Here is a 19055-nt window from a genome sequence, read left to right as displayed (position 1 = left end):
TAATATTTCTTCAAATATCAAGCTACAGAACAGATTATTCTGGTGAAAAAAAAATGAAATAATAGTATTGCCCTTACTTCTTTTTTTTTTTTCTGAGACAGAGTTTTGCTCGTTGCCCAGGCTGAAGTACAATGGCACGATCTCGGCTCACTGCAACCTCCACCTCCCGGGTTCAAGTGATTCTCCTGCCTCAGCCTCCCAAATAGCTGGGATTGCAGGCGCCCACCACCACACCCAGCAAATCTTTTTGTCTTTTTAGTACAGACAGGGTTTCCCTATGTTGGCCAGGCTGCCCTCGAAATCCTCAGGTGGCCCACACGCCTCGGCCTCCCAAAGTGCTGGGATTACAGGCGTGAGCCAGCGCACCCAGCCTGTTACTTCTTAATTATTAGTCTAAAATTTTAAAAAAGAAAACTATTACCAGATTCCAACAAGTTTCTCTATTGCTAGCTGAGTTTTTACCATATTAATAGAAGGCTATAAATAGAAAGCCAACTTAAAAAAGAAACTAAAAAATTATCTCTATGTCAACTAAATATCTCCTATAACTGCTATTAATTTAAAAGGAACACTCTGTTTCACTCGAAGAAAATCAAGGTGAAAAATAAAGGTACACTCTGCAAGGTACAAATTAGCATGTACACAGTGATTATAATGTAAAAATGTATGTGAGCATGCAGACAAAAACATCAAATTAATTTGTAAAAGTACATACAGAAGGTAATAATGTTAATTATGTTTTCTTTTGGATTACTATCATAACTTTCATTTATTCAATGATTTACATGCCAGCAAGTATTCCAAATGATGTTATTTTAAATGTACAAAATAAAAATTTACTACCGATTCTAATGTTATAAATAATCTTAGTGTATAAAATAAGATATATCTCTAATTATTTACAGTAAAAATACTACCTGCTTTCAACTGTTGCTTGGGAATACAAGGCTGATGACACACATCTGTGTTCAGAGATAAGTGTAATAACTCTGCACTCAATTCTTCTTTACTGAGTGACTTCACACCACTTATTAGGCCTTTGTTTCTTAAGTTTCTATCATCCCTAAGGTTGGGAGGTTGGGATTAGGAGGAAAAAATATTTTTTTATAAGGTAAACCACATGGCAAATCAAAACACATGAGATCTAGTCAGAGGCAGGTGATTCTCAGCCAATACATTAAGAAACAATAACAACTTTTTAAAAAAAAAATATGAGCTTTGGGTACTAGGCACCATTCTAAAGTGCTTTATATATATATAGCTATTTAATCCTCACAACAAACTTCTGAGGTAGGAGTAGTATTAACTTCACTCCCATTCCACAGATGGCGAATTGAGGTGTAAAGAGGTTAAATAACTTGTCCGAAGTTATACCCAGTAAGTGGGAGCTGGATTTGAATACAGGAATGTGACTATCCAAAGAGAAACAGAGAGCTATGTATGAGAAATAATTTACAGTGGGCAGACAAGTACAAATTTACTCAGATTAAGCATAAGACAAATAGCACGAACTTGCTGTTTGCTGAAAGAAATCAATATGATTAGAACATAGTGCATGAGACCAGTTTATGAGGTTACAGAGGAAGACAAGGGCATTAAAAAACAGGAAATTTAAGGACTTCAGTGGGGAAATGACATGATCTTACCTGTGTTTACTAAATTGTTTCAGAGGCCAGTAGGCTTCCAGCTTCTGTTAATGGCAGAGTAGTCTGGCCACACTAACCCTACTATGAATGAGAATTATAAAATCTAAACCAAAAAAAAAATTAACTATTTGAAGGTACTAGACAGCAACAGAATGTAGGCAGAAGCTGGAGTGGGATCTACCCTGAAGACACAGAAAATGCATAGTGAGAACTACAAGTCTCTTTTTACCTCAGGGCACTTCCCAATTCATCAAGTGTGACAAGTAGTAGTGACTTGAAATGTCAAAGAACCATGTTCGAGGTTGACCAGGGCAGCTGGAAAGTTAAGGGAGAGAGTGCTCTGGATTGGTGGTTGGTAAGACAGCTGAATAGGAACAGCTCCGGTATGCAGCTGCCAGCAAGATCAACGCAGAAGGCAGGTGATTTCTGCATTTCCAACTGAGGTACCCAACTCATCTCATTGGGACTGGGTAGACAAAGGGTGCAGCCCTCGGAGGGCAAGCTGAAGCAGGGTGGGGCGTCCACTCACCCAGGAAGTGCAAGAGGTCAGGGAACTCCCTCCCCTAGCCAAGGGAAGCTGTGAGGGACTGTGCCCTGAGGAACGGTGCACTCCGGCCCAGATACTACACTTTTCCTATGGTCTTCGCAACCCTCAGACCAGGAGGTTCCCTGGGGTGCCTACATCACTAGGGCCCTGGGTTTCAAGCACAAAACTGGGCGGCCATCTAGGCAGACACTGAGCTAGCTGCAGGAGGTTTTTTTCATACCCCAGTGGCTCCTGGAACACCAGCAAGACAGAACCATTCACTCCCCTGGAATGGGGGCTGAAGCCAGGGAGCCAAGTGGTCCAGCTCAGTGGATCCCAGCCCCACAAAGCCTAGCAAGCTAAGATCCACTGGCTTGAAATTCTCACTGCCAGCACAGCAGTCTGAAGTCAACCTGTGACGCTCGAGCTTGGTGGGGTAGGGATATCTGCCATTACTGAGGCTTGAGTAGGTGGTTTTACCCTAACAGTGTAAACAAAGCACCCAGGAAGTTTAGACTCGGCAGAGCCCACCACAGCACCCCAAAGCTGCTGTAGCCAGATTGACCCTCTAGATTCCTCCTCTCTGGGCAGGGCATCTCTGAAAGAAAGGCAGCAGCCCCAATCAGGAGCTTGTAGATAAAACTCCCATCTCCCTGGGACAGAGAACCTGGGGGAAGCAGCGGCTGTGGACACAGCTTCAGCAGACTTAAGCGTTCCTGCCTGCCGGTTCTGAAGAGAGCAGTGGATCTCCCAGCACAGTGCTTGAGCTCAGCTAAGAGACAGAAGAGACAGACTGCCTCCTCAAGTGGGTCCTTGACCCTCCTGCCCCCTAAGAGACACCTCGAACAGGTGTCAACAGATCTCTCATACAGGAGAGCTCCGGCTGGCATCTGGCGGGTGCCCCTCTGGGATGAAGGTTCCAGAGGAAAGAACAGGCAGCCATCTTTGCTGCTCTGCAGCCTCTGCTGGTGATACCCAGGCAAACAAGGTCTAGAGTGGACCTCCAGCAAACTCCAGCACACCTGCAGCAGAGGGGCCTGACTGCTAGAAGGAAAACCAACAAACAGAAATGAATAGCATCAACATCAACAAAAAGGGCATCCACACAGAAATCCTATCCGAAGGTCACCAACATCAAAGAACAAACGTAGATAAATCCATGAAGATGAGGAAAAAACAGCCCAAAAAGGCTGAAAATTCCAAAACCAAAGCACCTTTTCTCCTCCAAAGGATCACAACTCCTCACTAGCAAGGGAACAAAACTGGACACAGAATGAATTGACGAACTGACAGAAGTAGGCTTCAGAAGGTGCGTAATAACAAACTCCTCCAAGCTAAAGAAGCATGTTCTAACTCAATGCAAGGAAGCTAAGAACCTTGGAAAAAAAAAAAAAGGTTAGATGAATTGCTAACTAGAATAACCAGTTTAGAGAAAAAGATAAATGACCTAATGGAGCTGAAAAACACAGCACGAGAACTTCGTAAAGCATACACAAGTATCAATAGCCAAATCGATCAAGCAGAAGAAAGGATATCATAGACTGAAGATCAACTTAATGAAATAAAGCCTGAAGACAAGATTAGAGAAAAAAGAATGAAAAGGAATGAACAAAGCCTCCAGGAAATATGGAACTATGTGAAAAGACCAAACCTACATTTGATTGGTTTATCTGAAAGTGGCAGGGAGAATGGAACCAAGTTGGAAAACACACTTCAGGATATTATCCAGGAGAACATCCCCAACCTAGCAAGAAAGGTCAACATTCAAATTCAGAAAATACAGAGAACATCACAAAGATACTCCTCAAGAAGAGTAACCCCAAGACACATAATCATCACGTTCACCAAGATTGAAAGGAAGGAAAAAAATGTTAAGGGCAGCCAGAGAGAAAGGTTGGGTTACCCACAAAGGGAAGTCCATCAAACTAACAGCAGATCTCTCGGCAGAAACCCTACAAGCCAGAAGAGAGTGAGGGGCCAATATTTAACAATCTTAAAGAAAAGAATTTTCAACCCAGACTTTCATATCCAGCCAAACTAAGCTTCATAAGGGAAGGAGAAATAAAATCCTTTACAGACAAGCAAATGCTGTGAGATTCTGTCAAAACTACAATGAGATACCATCTCATGCCAGTTAGAATGGCAATCACTAAAAAGTCAAGAAACAACAGATGCTGGAGAGAATGTGGAGAAATAGGAACACTTTTACACTGTCGGTGGGAGTGTAAATTAGTTCACCACTGTGGAAGACAGTGTGGCGATTCCTCACAGATCTAGAACCAGAAATACCATTTTTAACCCAGCAATCCCATTACTGGGTATATACCCAAAGTATCATAAGTCGTGCTGCTATAAAGATACATGCACATGTATGTTTACTGCAGCACTATCTACAAAGCAAAGACTTGGAACCAACTCAAACATCCATCAATGATAGACTGGATAAGGAAAATGTGGCACATATACACCATCGAAAACTATCCAGCCATAAAAAAGGATGAGTTCATGTCCTTTGCAAGGACATGGATGACACCGGAAGCCATCATCCTCAGCAAACTAACACAGGAACAGAAAACCACACACTGCATGTCCTCACTCATAAGTGGGAGTTGAACAATGAGAACATATGAACACAGGGAGGGGAACACCACACACCAGGGCCTGTTGGGGAGTTGAGGGATAGGGGAGGGATAGCATTAGGAGAAATACCTAATGCAGATGACAGGTTGATGGGTGCAGCAAATCACCATGGCACGTGTATACCTATGTAACAAACCTGCACGTTCTGCATATGTATCCCAGAACTTAAAGTCTAATAATAATAATAATAAAGTTAAGGAGAAACTGAAGAAAAGAAACCACAGAGCAAGTGAGCTCCAAAATCTACATATAAAGTATGCCCAGAGAAAAACAACGTACTTCCAAGAGTCAAAGTAATCAACAGAACTAGACTTGGATACAACACAGATACTGAAGCTACCTGACAGCAAATTTAAACTAATTTTCATTAATATGTTAAAGCCTCTAATGGAAAAGGTGGAAGAAGGGAAAATCAAGCAGTTTTGCAGAGATGAAAACCACAAGAATAAAATGGAAATCCTAGCAATAAAAAACACATAACAAAAATGAAGAATGCCTTGAACAGGCTTGTCAACAGACCTGACAAAGGGAAGGAAAGAATCAACAAACCCGAAGGGAAGTCAAAAGAAATTACCCAAACTTAAACAAAAAGATAATAAAAAGATTTTGAAAAAAAAAAGTATCCAAGAGCTATGGGACAATATATACAACAGTAATATCCTTATACTACCAGTGAAGCAGTTATAATATTTGAAGGTAGGCTTTGATAAGTAAAGATGTATATTGTAAACGCTAAAACAACCATAAGAAGTTTTTTCAAAAAAGTATAAATACGTAAATAATGGAGACAAAATGGTATCATTAAAAATGAACAATTAGTCGAAAAGAGAAAAAGGAAAAAAAGCACAGATGGAACAAAACAAATAGAAAATAATTTGCAAAATGGTAAGATTTTAATCCAACAAATTAAATATGTATGGTCTAAACTTAACAGTTAAAAGACAGAAATTGTCAGACTGTTCAAAAAAGAACCAACTACATGATGTCTACAAGAAACTTACTTTAAATATACAGGCATAGATGGGCTAAAAGTAAAATGATACAAAAAGATATATCACATAAATACTAAGCAAAAGAAAGTTGGAATAGTTGCATTAATACTAGACAAAGGAGGCTTTAGAACTAGGAATAATGTCAGAACCAAAAAGGACATTATATAATTATAAAAGAAGCACTTCTCCAAGAAGACAAGCATGAACAATCTTAGATGTATATGCATCTCACTACAAGTTTCTATCTTTTTGCCTGAGGGAATTCTCTAATTCATCAATGGCTTTACCACAACAGAAAGCCATAGCTTTAGTGGCTTTCACAATACATGAAGCAAAACAAATAGAAGTGAAAGGAGAAATAGACAAATCCACAATTATAGTTGGAGACTTCAATACTCCTTTCACAATGATCATAGAAAAAGTAGGCAACCAGCCTGGGCAAGGTGGCTAATGCCTGTAATCCCAGCACTTTGGGGAGGCTGAAGCGGGAGGATCACGAGGTCAGAAGATCAAGATCATCCTGGCCAACATGGTGAAACTCTGTCTCTACCAAAAATACAAAAATTAGCCAGGAGTGGCAGCATGCAGCTGTAGTCCCAGCTACTCAGGAGGCTGAGGCAGGAGAACTGCTTGAACCCGGGAGGCAGAGGGTGCAGTGAGCCAAGATTGCACCACCATACTCCAGCCTGGGCGACAGAGTGAGACTCCATCTCAAAAAAAAAAGTAAAAAAGAAAAAAGAAAAGAAAAGAAAAAGTAGGCCACTAAGGTTACAGAAGACCTGAAGAACACTATCAACCAATTTGACCTAATTGAAATTTATAGAATACTCCACCCATAAGGGCAGAATACACATTCTGTTCAAATACACAGAAAATACTCACTAAAACAGACCATATCCTTGGCCAAAAAAACAAACTTTAACAAATTTAAAAGAACAGAAACCATGTAAATTATGTTCTCAATTCATAAAGAAATTAAACTACAATTCAGTAAAAAAAAAAAAAAAAGTATCTGAAAATTTTGCAAATACTTACAATTAGGCAACAAACGTCTAAATAACCTATGGGTCAGAGAAAGAGTCACAAGGGAAATTATAAAGTATATCGAATAGAATGAAAATGAAAACACAACATATTAAAATTTGTGAGATACAACTGCAGAAGTGCTTAGAGGACATTCACAGCAGTAACAAATAAGTGATATAAGTTACCACCTTAAGAAACAAGAAAAAAAAGAGCAAAAAGGGCAAGAGAGTACTTTCTGGGTCAGGTGCGGTGGCTCACACCTATAATTCCAGCACTTTGGGAGGCCAAGGGGGCCGGATCATCTGAGGTCAGGAGTTTGAGACCAGCCTGACCAATATGGCGAAATCCCATCTCTATGAAAAATACAAAAATTAGTCACGCATGGCGGCACTCACCTGTAATCCCAGCTTCTTGGGAGGCTGAGACAGAAGAATCACTTGAACCCGAGAGGTGGAGACTGCAGTGAGCCAAGATGGCGCGACTGCACTCCATTGTGGGTGACAGAGTGAGACTCTGTCTCAAAAAAGAAAACCACACAGGAGTTACAGACGTGTTATATATATTGACAGGATATGAGCTACACCGGTGCAACCATTTGTCAACATTGTATAGTTAAGATTTGTGCATTTCCTCAGCTACTTGGGGGGCTGAGGAAGGAGGATCACTTGAGCCCAGGAGTTTGAGACCAGCTTGGGCAACATAGCAAGACCCTGTTTCTAAAACATAAAATTAAAGAAGACAACACAGAACTGGCTAATTCACTGTATATAGATCATAAAGAAAAGGCAGGCATCAAAATTTACTCCCTGGTTTCTGGCTTTAGCAAACGGGTGGGAGATGACCCTTTTTACTCAGGTGTAGAAGAGTTGAAAAGAAAACCTCAAGAGTTCATTTACGGAGATGATAGGTTTCAGATGTCCATGAAACATCCAAGAGATATCAAATAAATAGTTGAGTATATTAGCCTGGAGTTTAGAAGAGCAATATGAATTGGAGATATTAATTGTGTTGCTGGCCCAGACTTAGGATTGTAAATGCAAGCACTTAGAATGATGCATAGTATATAAGTGTTATAAAAGTTTTTCTGATTACTATCACTACCAATTGACATTATCAGCATCCATTTTAAGTAATATAAATATGTCCTCACAATAGTAGGTATGACTTATACAATACACATGATTATCACTATTTAAAGAAAATGCAAACAAACCAACCAAAAAAAGAGAGAGAGAAAAACAGGCTCACCACTTGGAACATGACTATGCCAGAATCAAAAGCAAGGTTTGACTATAAATTTTCAGTCACTAAAAAGTAATATATCTGTTAATCCCCAAAAAACCGTGAATGTATAAATAATGAAGAATCGATAAAGTTTTGTCAATTTAATTTTCATTCTAAGTTGAACTAAAAAAAAAATTACACAACAAAGAATTACTTCTCAAATTTATCTCAAATTCAAAATGATTTATATATTATTAATTCTATTTCAGCCTTCAACAAACTCCAAAGTAATATGTCCTAGATCAAAATATAATTTAAAATCTAAAGACAGAAATCTCTAGTATTTCCTTTAATAGCAAAAGGAATCACATTATCTTTGAAGATAGCTAAAATAGTAACACTGACCAGAATGTTTGCAAGAAGCATCTTAGGGCTGCTCATTTCTAAATAGCTCCATTTCACAGAAAGAATTTGAGCATTATCATGAAACTGTCAAAACTCCATTTTGCAGTGAATAAAATACAGATTAAAACTGCAAATTTCAAAGCATGATGTAGACTGATTTAAAAAAAACAAAAAACTGGAAATTAAAATTGCTCTTCTGTCCCTTCAGAACCTTTTCTCATACATGATGAATAAAATTTTGTTTAGCATTATCTTAGTTTTATCCTTGAACTAAGTTATGGAAATATCAGTAGAGAGGGAAAAAGCAGGGGGAAGGGGGAAGGAGGGAGAAAACTCTTACTGAGATCCTACTATATATTAGGCACTATTCTACGTCCTTTACATATATTAACAGATTAAATACTTACAATAATCTCATGAGGCAGGTAATATTATTCTTCCTGTTTATTTCACATGACGAAACTAAGTTAGGCAACTTGTCCAGGGTCACAACGCTGATAAATGACAGATCCAGGACTCGAAGCCAGGCAGTCTAACTCTGTAACAGGCACCCAGCACACAACTCCAACATAAACTACCCTATCTCCACTTCAGCAATATGTAAGTAAATAAATTTCTTGTCTCATCCTGTCAGACATCCTGTCAGATTCTGATTTTTAAACTATTTTGGAAGGATATTAAGTGCCTTTTCCCCTGCTTTTTCCAAGTTTTCTGAATTGTATAAAAATTAAATTGAAATGAAACTTCATCTAGTTGAGATCTCATTCCTCTAGAGCTCATACATTATAAGACTATCAGATACAAGTGGGTATGCTTACTGGCAGATTTGGAAAATTATGTATGTTTTTGATCTTTGGTATGCTGGATACAGTACAATTTTTTTTAATTATTTGGTTTATTTTTAAAAAATAAAAAGTAAAATGACTATGAAACTCACGTGCACAGAATAACAAAAGAACAAGGGAATAATTCCTGGTGCTGGAGACAGCATTTTAGTACTCGATCATCATTGTTCTCATCACTCAATCCATCTGCAAATTTAGTAAAGGCAACGGTCAATAAGTACCCTAGAAATGTGGGTGCCACAGAAATAATCTAGGCTGTATTTACAAAACAAAAATATCTAAGAGATTTAAGGTAGTTAAGGTATGACACTATGATGATGGACACACGTCATTACACATTTGTCCAAATCCACAGAGTGTACAAAGCCAGGAGTGAACCTAATGTAAACTATGTACTCAGAGTGATAATGATGTCAATGGAGGTTCATCAACTATAACAAAGGTACCACTCCAGTGAAGGATATTGATAATGGGGAAGCTATGCTTGTGTGGGGGCAGGAAGTATGTGGGAAATCTTGTTGTCTTTTGTGCAATTTTCCTGTGAAACTAAAACTACTCTCAAAAACTCTATTAATAAATATAGCTCAGCTGGGCACGGTGGCTCACGCCTGTAATCCCAGCACTCTGGGACGCCGAGGGGGGCAGATCACTTGAGGTCAGGAGTTCGAGACCAGCCTGGCCAACATGGTAAAACCCCATCTCTACTAAAAATACAAAACTTAGCCAGGTGTTGTGACAGGTGCCTGTAATCCCAGCTACTTGGAATCTGAGGCAGAAGAATCAGTTGAACCCAGGAGGCAGAGGTTGCAGTGAGCTGAGATCGCGCCACTGCACTCCAAGCTGGACAACAGAGTGAGATGCCGTCTCAAAAAAAATTTAAAAAGTACATATACATATATGTATATGTACTTTTTATATATACATATATGTGTATATATATACTTTTATATATACATATATAAGTATATGTTATATATACATATATAAGTTATATATACATATATAAGTTATATATACATATATAAGTTATATATACATATATGCATATATAAGTATATGTTATATATACATATATAAGAAACATATATAAGAAATACATATTTCATATATTTATTTTATATATACATATAAAAGAAAACTTTTTAAATAAAAAGACAAGAAAGCAAAATAATTTTTTAAAAACTCTGAATCTATAATTTACATAGCATATAGCTGTGGATTTAATGTGGTTAGTTCGCTATTAAAATGGTCTAGAATATGCCTATTAGCAAACTCAAAGGAAAGAAATGTGATCAGAAGGCTAAATGTCAGACTAGAAACCAAAAACCATGAATTCTATTATCAATTCAGACACTTACAGATTATAAGTAACTTAACATTTTCTCAGCTTAAGAAGTCTGTGAACTAATAAGCAACTGTTCTACCAGTAACTAAACTAGTTTCCTGTGTGTGCTCTTCCTTAATCTCTAAAGCAACACAATTAGAGATATACAGGAGAACGAAATATGGGCCCTAGGAAGGTAACACAAAAAGTAATTCCTAACAAATGTTAATCAGTTGCTGACGGGGTACCCTCTGACATTCTCTAAGCCTCAAAACATGTAGCAAAAATTCAGTTTTTGTAAAAATAATGCAGGCCAGGTGGTTGGTGCCTGTGATCCCAACATTTTGAGAGGCTGAAGCGGAGAGATCGCTTTAAGTCAGCATTTCAAGATCAGCCTGGGCAACATGGCAAGACTCTGCCTCTGCAAAAAAACGAGAAAATTAGCCAGGCTCGGTGGCACACTTCTGTAGTCCTGTAGTTCCAGCTATTCAGGAGGCCGAGGAGGGAAGATCGCTTGAGCTCAGGAGTTCAAGTCTACAGTGAGCTATGATCATGTCACTGCACTCCAGCCTGGGTGACAGGGTGAGACCTTGTCTCTAAAAAAATTAAGAACAAAATAATAATAATAATAATGCAATGTGTAGAAATAGGACCAAAGATAATGTTTCCCACAAGTCCATACACTACCTACCTGAGAACTCCCTAGGGTACTTATTAATAATACAGAATACAGGACCACACCCCAAATATATTTCTGGGTAAGAATCTTTGAAGCCTGGACCCAGACACTAATTTAAGCTCTTGGCCTGTCTCTTATACATTAAAATTTAAGACATACCAGCCAATTAGTCTCAACCTTGTTCCCTGTTTATAATCATTTTTCTCTCAACTTCTGGCCTATATTACTTAGTCCTTGAATCCTTCAAATTAGAAAATTCATTCATTCATGCAACAAATATTTACATAGGGCTTAACTTGTGCCAGGTTCCCATGCTAACCAGATGGATATGCAAAGAAAAACTATTTAGGAGTTCATACTGATGAAATCTAGACAGAGCTCAACTATATCAGGACATGAGTATGAGGAAGATATGATTAAATTTCTTGATCAGATGACCAGTGAGCCAGACAGAAATATATGACAGTAGCCAATTTCCCTTAAATTCAGAGGGTAAATGCCATGAATAGTGCAAAATGTGTAACTCAAAATCATTAGTTAACTTTAAACAATTCAATTCAGCAGATAAAAGGAGGCTTAAAAGTAACAGTGCACTGCTCTAAAGGTATCAAATTCAAGATTATCAGTAGTGCCACTTTTTCTAAGATATATGGAGCTGAAAAATAAACTGTAAGACTATTCATGAAATATTTAGTTATTCAACAAATACTTTTGAGCACCTTACAGGTGTAAGCCACCATGCCTGGCCTTTTTTTTTTTTTTTTTTTAGAGACAGAGTCTTGCTTTGTCACCAGGCTGGAGTGCAATGGTGTGATCTCAGCTCACTGCAACCTCCATCTCCTACCTCTACCTTCAAGTGCTTCTCGTGCCTCAGCCTCCTAGAGTAGCTGGGATTACAAGTGTGAGCCACTACGCCCAGCTGATTTTTGTATTTTTAGTAGAGATGGCGTTTGTCATGTTGGACAGGCTGGTCTTGAACTCCTGACCTCAGGTGATCCACGTGCCTCAGCCTCCCTCGGCTCACAGGCGTGAGTCACTGTGCCCGGCCAATAAAATTATATATTTTTTATAATAAGGTAAAAATAATTAAAGGCAACAAATAGTTATCTGCCACTCCCCTAATCAGGCATTTGTTCTGTATTTTTATATTTTTCATTGTATTTTTATTGAATGAAAAATGAAACAGTACAAACATGTACTGTTCAAAAGTGAACAAAATAAAGACTCTGGAAACAGACCAGTCTGGGTATGAATCCTTGTTTTCCCTCTTACTAGATATGTATTCTTGGGCGAAGTTTCTAATCATGAGGAGTAAATGAGAACGTATATAAAGTATTTAGCCCAGTGTATGGCAATAGTGAATGCTTAAAAGTACCATGTATTTATTACTTAAGATTCAGCTTGGCCAGGCACGGTGGCTCATACCTGTAATCCCAGCACTTTGGGAAGCTGAGGCGGACAGATCACTTGAGGTCAGGAGATCGAGCCCAGCCTGACCAACATGGTGAAACCCCATCTCTAAAAAAATATTTTAAAAAATTAGCCGGGCATGGTGGCACATGCCTGTAATCCCAGTTACTCAGGAGGCTGAGGCAGGAGAATCGCTCGCTTGAACCCAGGAGGCAGAGATTGCAGTGAGCCGAGATTACGCCATTGCACTCCAGCCTGGGCAACAAGAGTGAAACTCCATCTCAAAAAAAAAAAAAAAAAAAAAAAAAAATTTTAAAGATTCAGCTTAAATGGCACCTCAACATCAATGACCGCTACTCACACACAGAATAAAAAATTCTATATAAATTATAGTTATTAAGATGTTTAATACCTAATAGAATTTAACCTCCTCAACAGCAGGGTTTCTCTTTCTCATTCACTGTTACAGACCCAACATTTGGAACAGTGTCTGGTACAAATACTTGGCAAACAAATGAATCAATAAAAATACAATGAAAAATATAAAAATACAGAACAAATGCCTGATTAGGGGAGTGGCAGATAACTATTTGTTGCCTTTAATTATTTTTACCTTATTATAAAAAATATATAATTTTATTGGCCGGGCACAGTGACTCACGCCTGTGAGCCGAGGGAGGCTGAGGCACGTGGATCACCTGAGGTCAGGAGTTCAAGACCAGCCTGTCCAACATGACAAACGCCATCTCTACTAAAAATACAAAAATCAGCTGGGCGTAGTGGCTCACACTTGTAATCCCAGCTACTCTAGGAGGCTGAGGCACGAGAAGCACTTGAAGGTAGAGGTAGGAGATGGAGGTTGCAGTGAGCTGAGATCACACCATTGCACTCCAGCCTGGGTGACAAAGCAAGACTCCGTCTCTTAAAAAAAAAAAAAAAAAAGGCCAGGCATGGTGGCTCACGCCTGTAATCTTAGCACTTTGGGAGGCCAAGGCGAGTGGATCACCTAAGGTCAGGAGTTAAGAGACCAGCCTGGCCAACATAGTGAAACTCTGTCTCTACTGAAAATATAAAAATTGGCCAGGCATGGTGGCGCATGCCTATAATCTCAGCTACTCGGGAGGCTGAGGAAGGAGAATCATTTGAACCCGCGAGGTGGAGGCTGCAGTGAGCTGAGATCACGCCACTGCACTCCAGCCTGTGCAATGGGAGCGAGACTCCATCTCAAAAAAAAAAAAAAAAAAAGTAATTAAAAATCTGGAAAATACAGAAAATATAAAGAAAATTAAAATAACTGATAAACCCATCAGGTAAATATCATCTCTATTCATCACTAATAAGTATATACACATAATTAAATAAATTTAGAATTATACTACACATATGTTTTAATCATATGTTTGTTTTTATTTAAAATTATGTTATTAATGTTTTTCCAAATATAGTGTCCCCTCATATGGCTATAGGAATGTATGTAACTTCTCCAAATGTTATATAGGTTGATTCTACTTTTTTTGTTACATAAATAATGCTATAATGAACACTATTTATATAAATCACTGCCTGCATCTCTCACTTTTTTTAGGATACATTTCTAGAAAGACAATTATTATCCTTAGGCTTATTCAAGCACATTGCTAAATATTGCTCTTCTACAAAGTTACCAATTCATAGTCTCAAAGCAGTGCAGTGCTGTGAATCTTCCTAGTGGGTTGGAAGAGAGTAACTTTCTAAACCTAGAAGTGATAAAAATAAATCAGATATTTTTAAAAAATGAGAGATGAGTCTTATCAATCTGTATGAGCCTTTCATATAATGAGGACACAAGAGAATTATCACCTATTCTGACCATAAGCTATTAGGTAGTTTAACATATTAACCAATCTTCACAACCATTTTATGACATGGAAGTTATTTCCTTTCATTTCATTTATTCAGTTTCTTCACCTTTAACTTTCCCCAGGTTATGCTATAAACCCAGGTTGATATTTCAAATCCTATGTTCCTCTCACTATAGTAGATAAATACTATATCAAATAAATATAATTTTGGAAATAGTTAAGGACAAGGCTAAAATTATAGTCAACTAAAGCTACTCGACATGGACCATCTTCACACAAAATTCATAAGCATTATATCTGGAACATACTAAGAGCTAATAAATATTTGTTTAGATAATGAATGAATGGTAGAGACCCTTTTTCTTCAAAATTTTAAGACTAAACAAAAATTTTAGACTAAAGTAATTCATCTTAAGATGAATCTAATCATGGTTTTTAAAGTCTTCTCATAGTTAATACCATAATTGGATTCCTCTTAAGATGAATTCTTTCAAAACTTATAGTGAATATGGGTGCAGTGGACAGTACAAATCCATGGTATTTAAAATAATGTAAGTTTACCTAAATAAATAATTCTGAGCTGGGAAGAAATGAATTCTTAAAGAACGAAATAAATCTTCTAAATATATGTATAAACTCCACTGAAATAAGTGTTCCTTTACATATAGATATTTTTCCAGCAAATTATATAAAACATAAAGAACATACTTAACTTTTAGGACTAAAGCAATTTTTAAATGACTTCATAGAAACTAATATTGAAAAAAATTCAATGAGGGGAAAATCTATAAACCTTTACTGTAAAAACACCTCATTCATTATTACCGATTCTGACAAACCACAGGAAAACAACATCATCTCCATGGTACATTAACTGCATACGGTGATATTAACGGACTAGAAACCTGGATCACTTACAGACTTCATCACTCAGCAATAGTATTTTTTAAAAAGGAGTCCGAGGTTCTGTGAAATAGACAAGTATGCATACACAACTATACAGTCACTATCTGTGAAATATAGACATAATGTAAGAACGTCTAGGAGAAGCAGAAAAATAAAAATCAAAGACTCTAAGCCACAAACCATCACAATGCCCCTTCCATTTCACATTCCAACGGGTTTAAATGTTTTAAAAGTTTTATACCATTTCCCTCCAATAATGAGTCTGCAGCCAAACAAGTATTAATCAGGAGGCACCCTGAAAGAACAATACTTACAATGTTTTTGGGATGCAAGTTGTATTGATTGACCCCATAGCTTTCTATCTTGATTTCTGAGACTCTCGTTGATGAAATGAACTGCAGGTATAGCTTTGTGCTGGGCATGTTTTAGTAGTTTTCCTTCCTTCATACGATCTAGCTCTTGCATAACGACCCAGGGAATTATTAACACAAGTTTGTCAAAACCTAAAAAAAAAAAGGATTTCTTAGAATTTAACAAACATTTATTGAGCTACTAAATAGAATTGCTGTCCAAGAGGTGAAAGTTTTAAAGCACACAGTCCTCCCTACCTTTGAGAAATTCAGAATAAATTGAGAGACAATATATTAAAAAACAGAAATTAAAAAGAGAATAATGTGTCAAAAGAATGTTAAAAAAATAAGCACTCTTGGAGATCAAAAAAAGAGTGAGTTCAGATTGCTAGTTTAACCTGTAAAGGCTTTTTTTAAACTAATAACACTGAATATGCTTAATATATAGCATATCCAAATGGAGACATATTCGTGGGAGAAAAAGCCACATCACTGTTAATATAAAATATCAACTCAGGGAAGAAAATCAGAATCTTTAAATATGTTCTGTAAATACCTGGTACTTCTGTTGTCTTCAGAATTCTAACAAATTTGAGATGATTCATCAGAATATTTGTGTCAATAACAATTAGAAGTTTTCTGTCTGAAGTATTATTTGCTAGAGAAAAAGAGCAAAGATTTCACGATATTTGATAATAGACTTACATAATGTCTAAAATTTCGATATCATAGAAGCATTGAAAATTCAATTAAATTTAAAACGCCTCTTTGTCTTGTTAACTATATCAGAGATTTACACAGTTGGCTAGACTCTAAAGTTGCTATCTATCTGGTCCGTATCTTTGTTGCCAAGTAAATTTCTCCCCAATCAATTAAGGGTCCTCTGGATAGGAACTGCAACCACTGTTTGGAGTGGGAGTGGGGTGGAGAATCATCTAAGTCAAAGTGGGCAGAGAAGGTAAGGGTTGGCAAAGCAGAAATACACAGGAAACCTGGGGCCAAGACTATGAAAAACCAGTCATGGAGAATGTTTTTGATAGCATTCTTAAGAGAAGTCCTTTAGACAATAAAAACAAAATTGCTTTTACTTCGATTCTTAAGAGAAAGAATAGTAATCAGTGTTTAATCACCCACCAGTCGAACAGTATAAATTGCTTGTAGGTGGATTTTAAATTATGAACTGACTAGCCGGGGAAGTAATTATGTTTCTAACTTCTGTCATGGATCACTGGCAGCTGTGCTTAGTAATTATAAGCTAATTTTAACATATCCTGAGTGAATATAATCGAAAGATAAATATGTGTAAAAGAAAATACATGCCAGGTTTGGTGGCTCACGCCTGTAATCCCAGCACTTTGGGAGGCCGAGGCAGGCGGATCACCTGAGGTCAGGAGGTCAAGATCAGCCTGGTCAACATAGTGAAACCCCATCTCTACTAAAAATACAAAAATTAGCCGGGCATGGTGGCACACGCCTGTAGTCCCAGCTACTCAGGAGGCTGAGGCAGGAGAATGGCTTGAATGCAGGAGGCATAGGTTGCAGTGAGCAGAGATAGCTCCAACGCACTTCAGCCTGGGTGACACAGGGAGACTCCGTCTCAAAACAAAAACAAAAACAAACAAAAAAAGACAATACATAATAATACTAGCATTGTTACTGCATAGGATCATTTTAAGGTTCAGATAAGTTAACACACAGGAAAACATTTGAAAGATGAAAACTACAATGTGAATGTAAAGGTAGCATTACTATTTTTTTTTTTTTTTTTGAGATGGAGTTTTGCTGTTGGTGCCCAGGCTGAAGCACAGTAGCTCAATCTTGGCTCACCGCAACCTCTGCTTCCCAGGTTCAAGCCATTCTCCTGTCTCAGCCTCCTGAGTAGCTGGGAATACAGGCATGGGTCACCATGCCCAGCTAATTTTTTCATATTTTCAGTAGAGACGGGGTTTCACCATGTTGGCCAGACTGGTCTCGAACTCCTGACCTCAGGTGATCCACCCACCTCAGCCTCCCAAAGTGCTGGGATTACAGGTCTGAGCCACCATGCCTGGTCAGCATTACCATTTTTAAAAACAGAATTTGAAATAGTACACTGACAGATTTTGGATAATCTCTATCATTACCTTCTCCCAGTAGCAAAAAAAAAAAAAAAATCAAAATTTTACAACATGAACAAGAAATCAATAAATATAATACCTTCAAGCAATCTGCATTCTTCTTTTTTTTTTTTTTTTTTTTGAGAGAGAGGGTCTAGTTCTGTCACCCAGGCTGGAATGTGGTGGTGCAATCTTGGCACACTGCAGCCTCAACCTCCCAGGCTCAAGCAATCCTCCCACCTCAGCCTCCTGAGTAGCTGAGACTATAGGCGCATGCCATCACACCTAGCTAACTTTATTTTCTATAGACACGAAATCTCACTATGTTGCCTAGGCTGGCCTTGAACTCCTGGGTTTGGGCAATCCTCCCATCTCAGCCTTCCAAAATGCTGGAATTATAGGTGTGAGCAACTGTATCAGCTATTTTGCATTATTTCTGATCAGTGCTTTACGTAGTTGAAATTGTTAAAGTTACAACAGCAAGAAAAAAAGACAACTCATAATCCTAATTACTGCCTCTTGACAGAAAAAGAGAAAATATATCTAACTATCTAATAATGTGAAATATGTAAAACTAAAAAGACAAATATTGGATCTAATTCCTGTAGCTAAAAAAATAAACTATTACTTTATCATTCATTTCAAGTGAGCATATTTTTTAACATTTTTCATCGAAATATTATAAAAACTGAATATTGGCACATTAATTTTTAGGAAAGCATAGGAGAGCATAAACGTCAACATACAGGGTATACCAGAGGAAGAATGTACATCATCTTCTAAGTCAATTTCCATATTCATTAACTCTCCAGGTAAATCCACACTTTTTCCCACACGTGCAGCATGAAGCTCTTCTACTATCTGCATCTAAATTGTAAAAGACCCCAGTGAAATATTTTGAGTTACTTTGCAGATTGACAAGAGAAGAAAGCAATTAATTCTTAATTCACTTGAGATGGTTTATGGAAAGAAAAATTTTATAAAACTCTGAAGGCAGCATAGTAAAACAATAAAGATTTATAAACACACACATGGTTTTCAAAATAGTTTTCTTCTTACCTCCGCAACCTTATGCAAACAAATTATTTAACAACTTTGGATCTCAGTTTGTTAATTCACAAAATAGGAATCTTTAATATCTATTT

General features: G+C 37.6%; 1 protein-coding gene across 34 annotated transcripts in view; it reads right to left on the bottom strand.

The window, feature by feature from the left end:
- Window positions 1-19055, bottom strand: part of SWT1 (SWT1 RNA endoribonuclease homolog) — a 127361-nt gene that overhangs the window by 83615 nt on the left and 24691 nt on the right. For all 34 annotated transcript variants that reach the window (XR_013417119.1, XR_013417114.1, XR_013417120.1 and 31 more), the window contains 5 exons: window positions 18657-18777; window positions 16371-16472; window positions 15779-15967; window positions 9397-9490; window positions 918-1063 (listed from right to left, as the gene is read on the bottom strand). Coding sequence is in view for 19 of the 34 variants with exons in the window: in XM_028851396.2 (XP_028707229.1) it covers window positions 918-1063; window positions 9397-9490; window positions 15779-15967; window positions 16371-16472; window positions 18657-18777 (652 nt within the window). In the remaining 15 variants the exon portion in view is untranslated. The remainder of the gene's footprint in view (window positions 1-917; window positions 1064-9396; window positions 9491-15778; window positions 15968-16370; window positions 16473-18656; window positions 18778-19055) is intronic.

The sequence above is a fragment of the Macaca mulatta genome, chromosome 1 (genome assembly GCF_049350105.2).
Source record: "Macaca mulatta isolate MMU2019108-1 chromosome 1, T2T-MMU8v2.0, whole genome shotgun sequence".
In the NCBI taxonomy this organism is placed as follows: domain Eukaryota; kingdom Metazoa; phylum Chordata; class Mammalia; order Primates; family Cercopithecidae; genus Macaca; species Macaca mulatta.
This window is presented reverse-complemented; position numbering and strand designations above follow the sequence as displayed.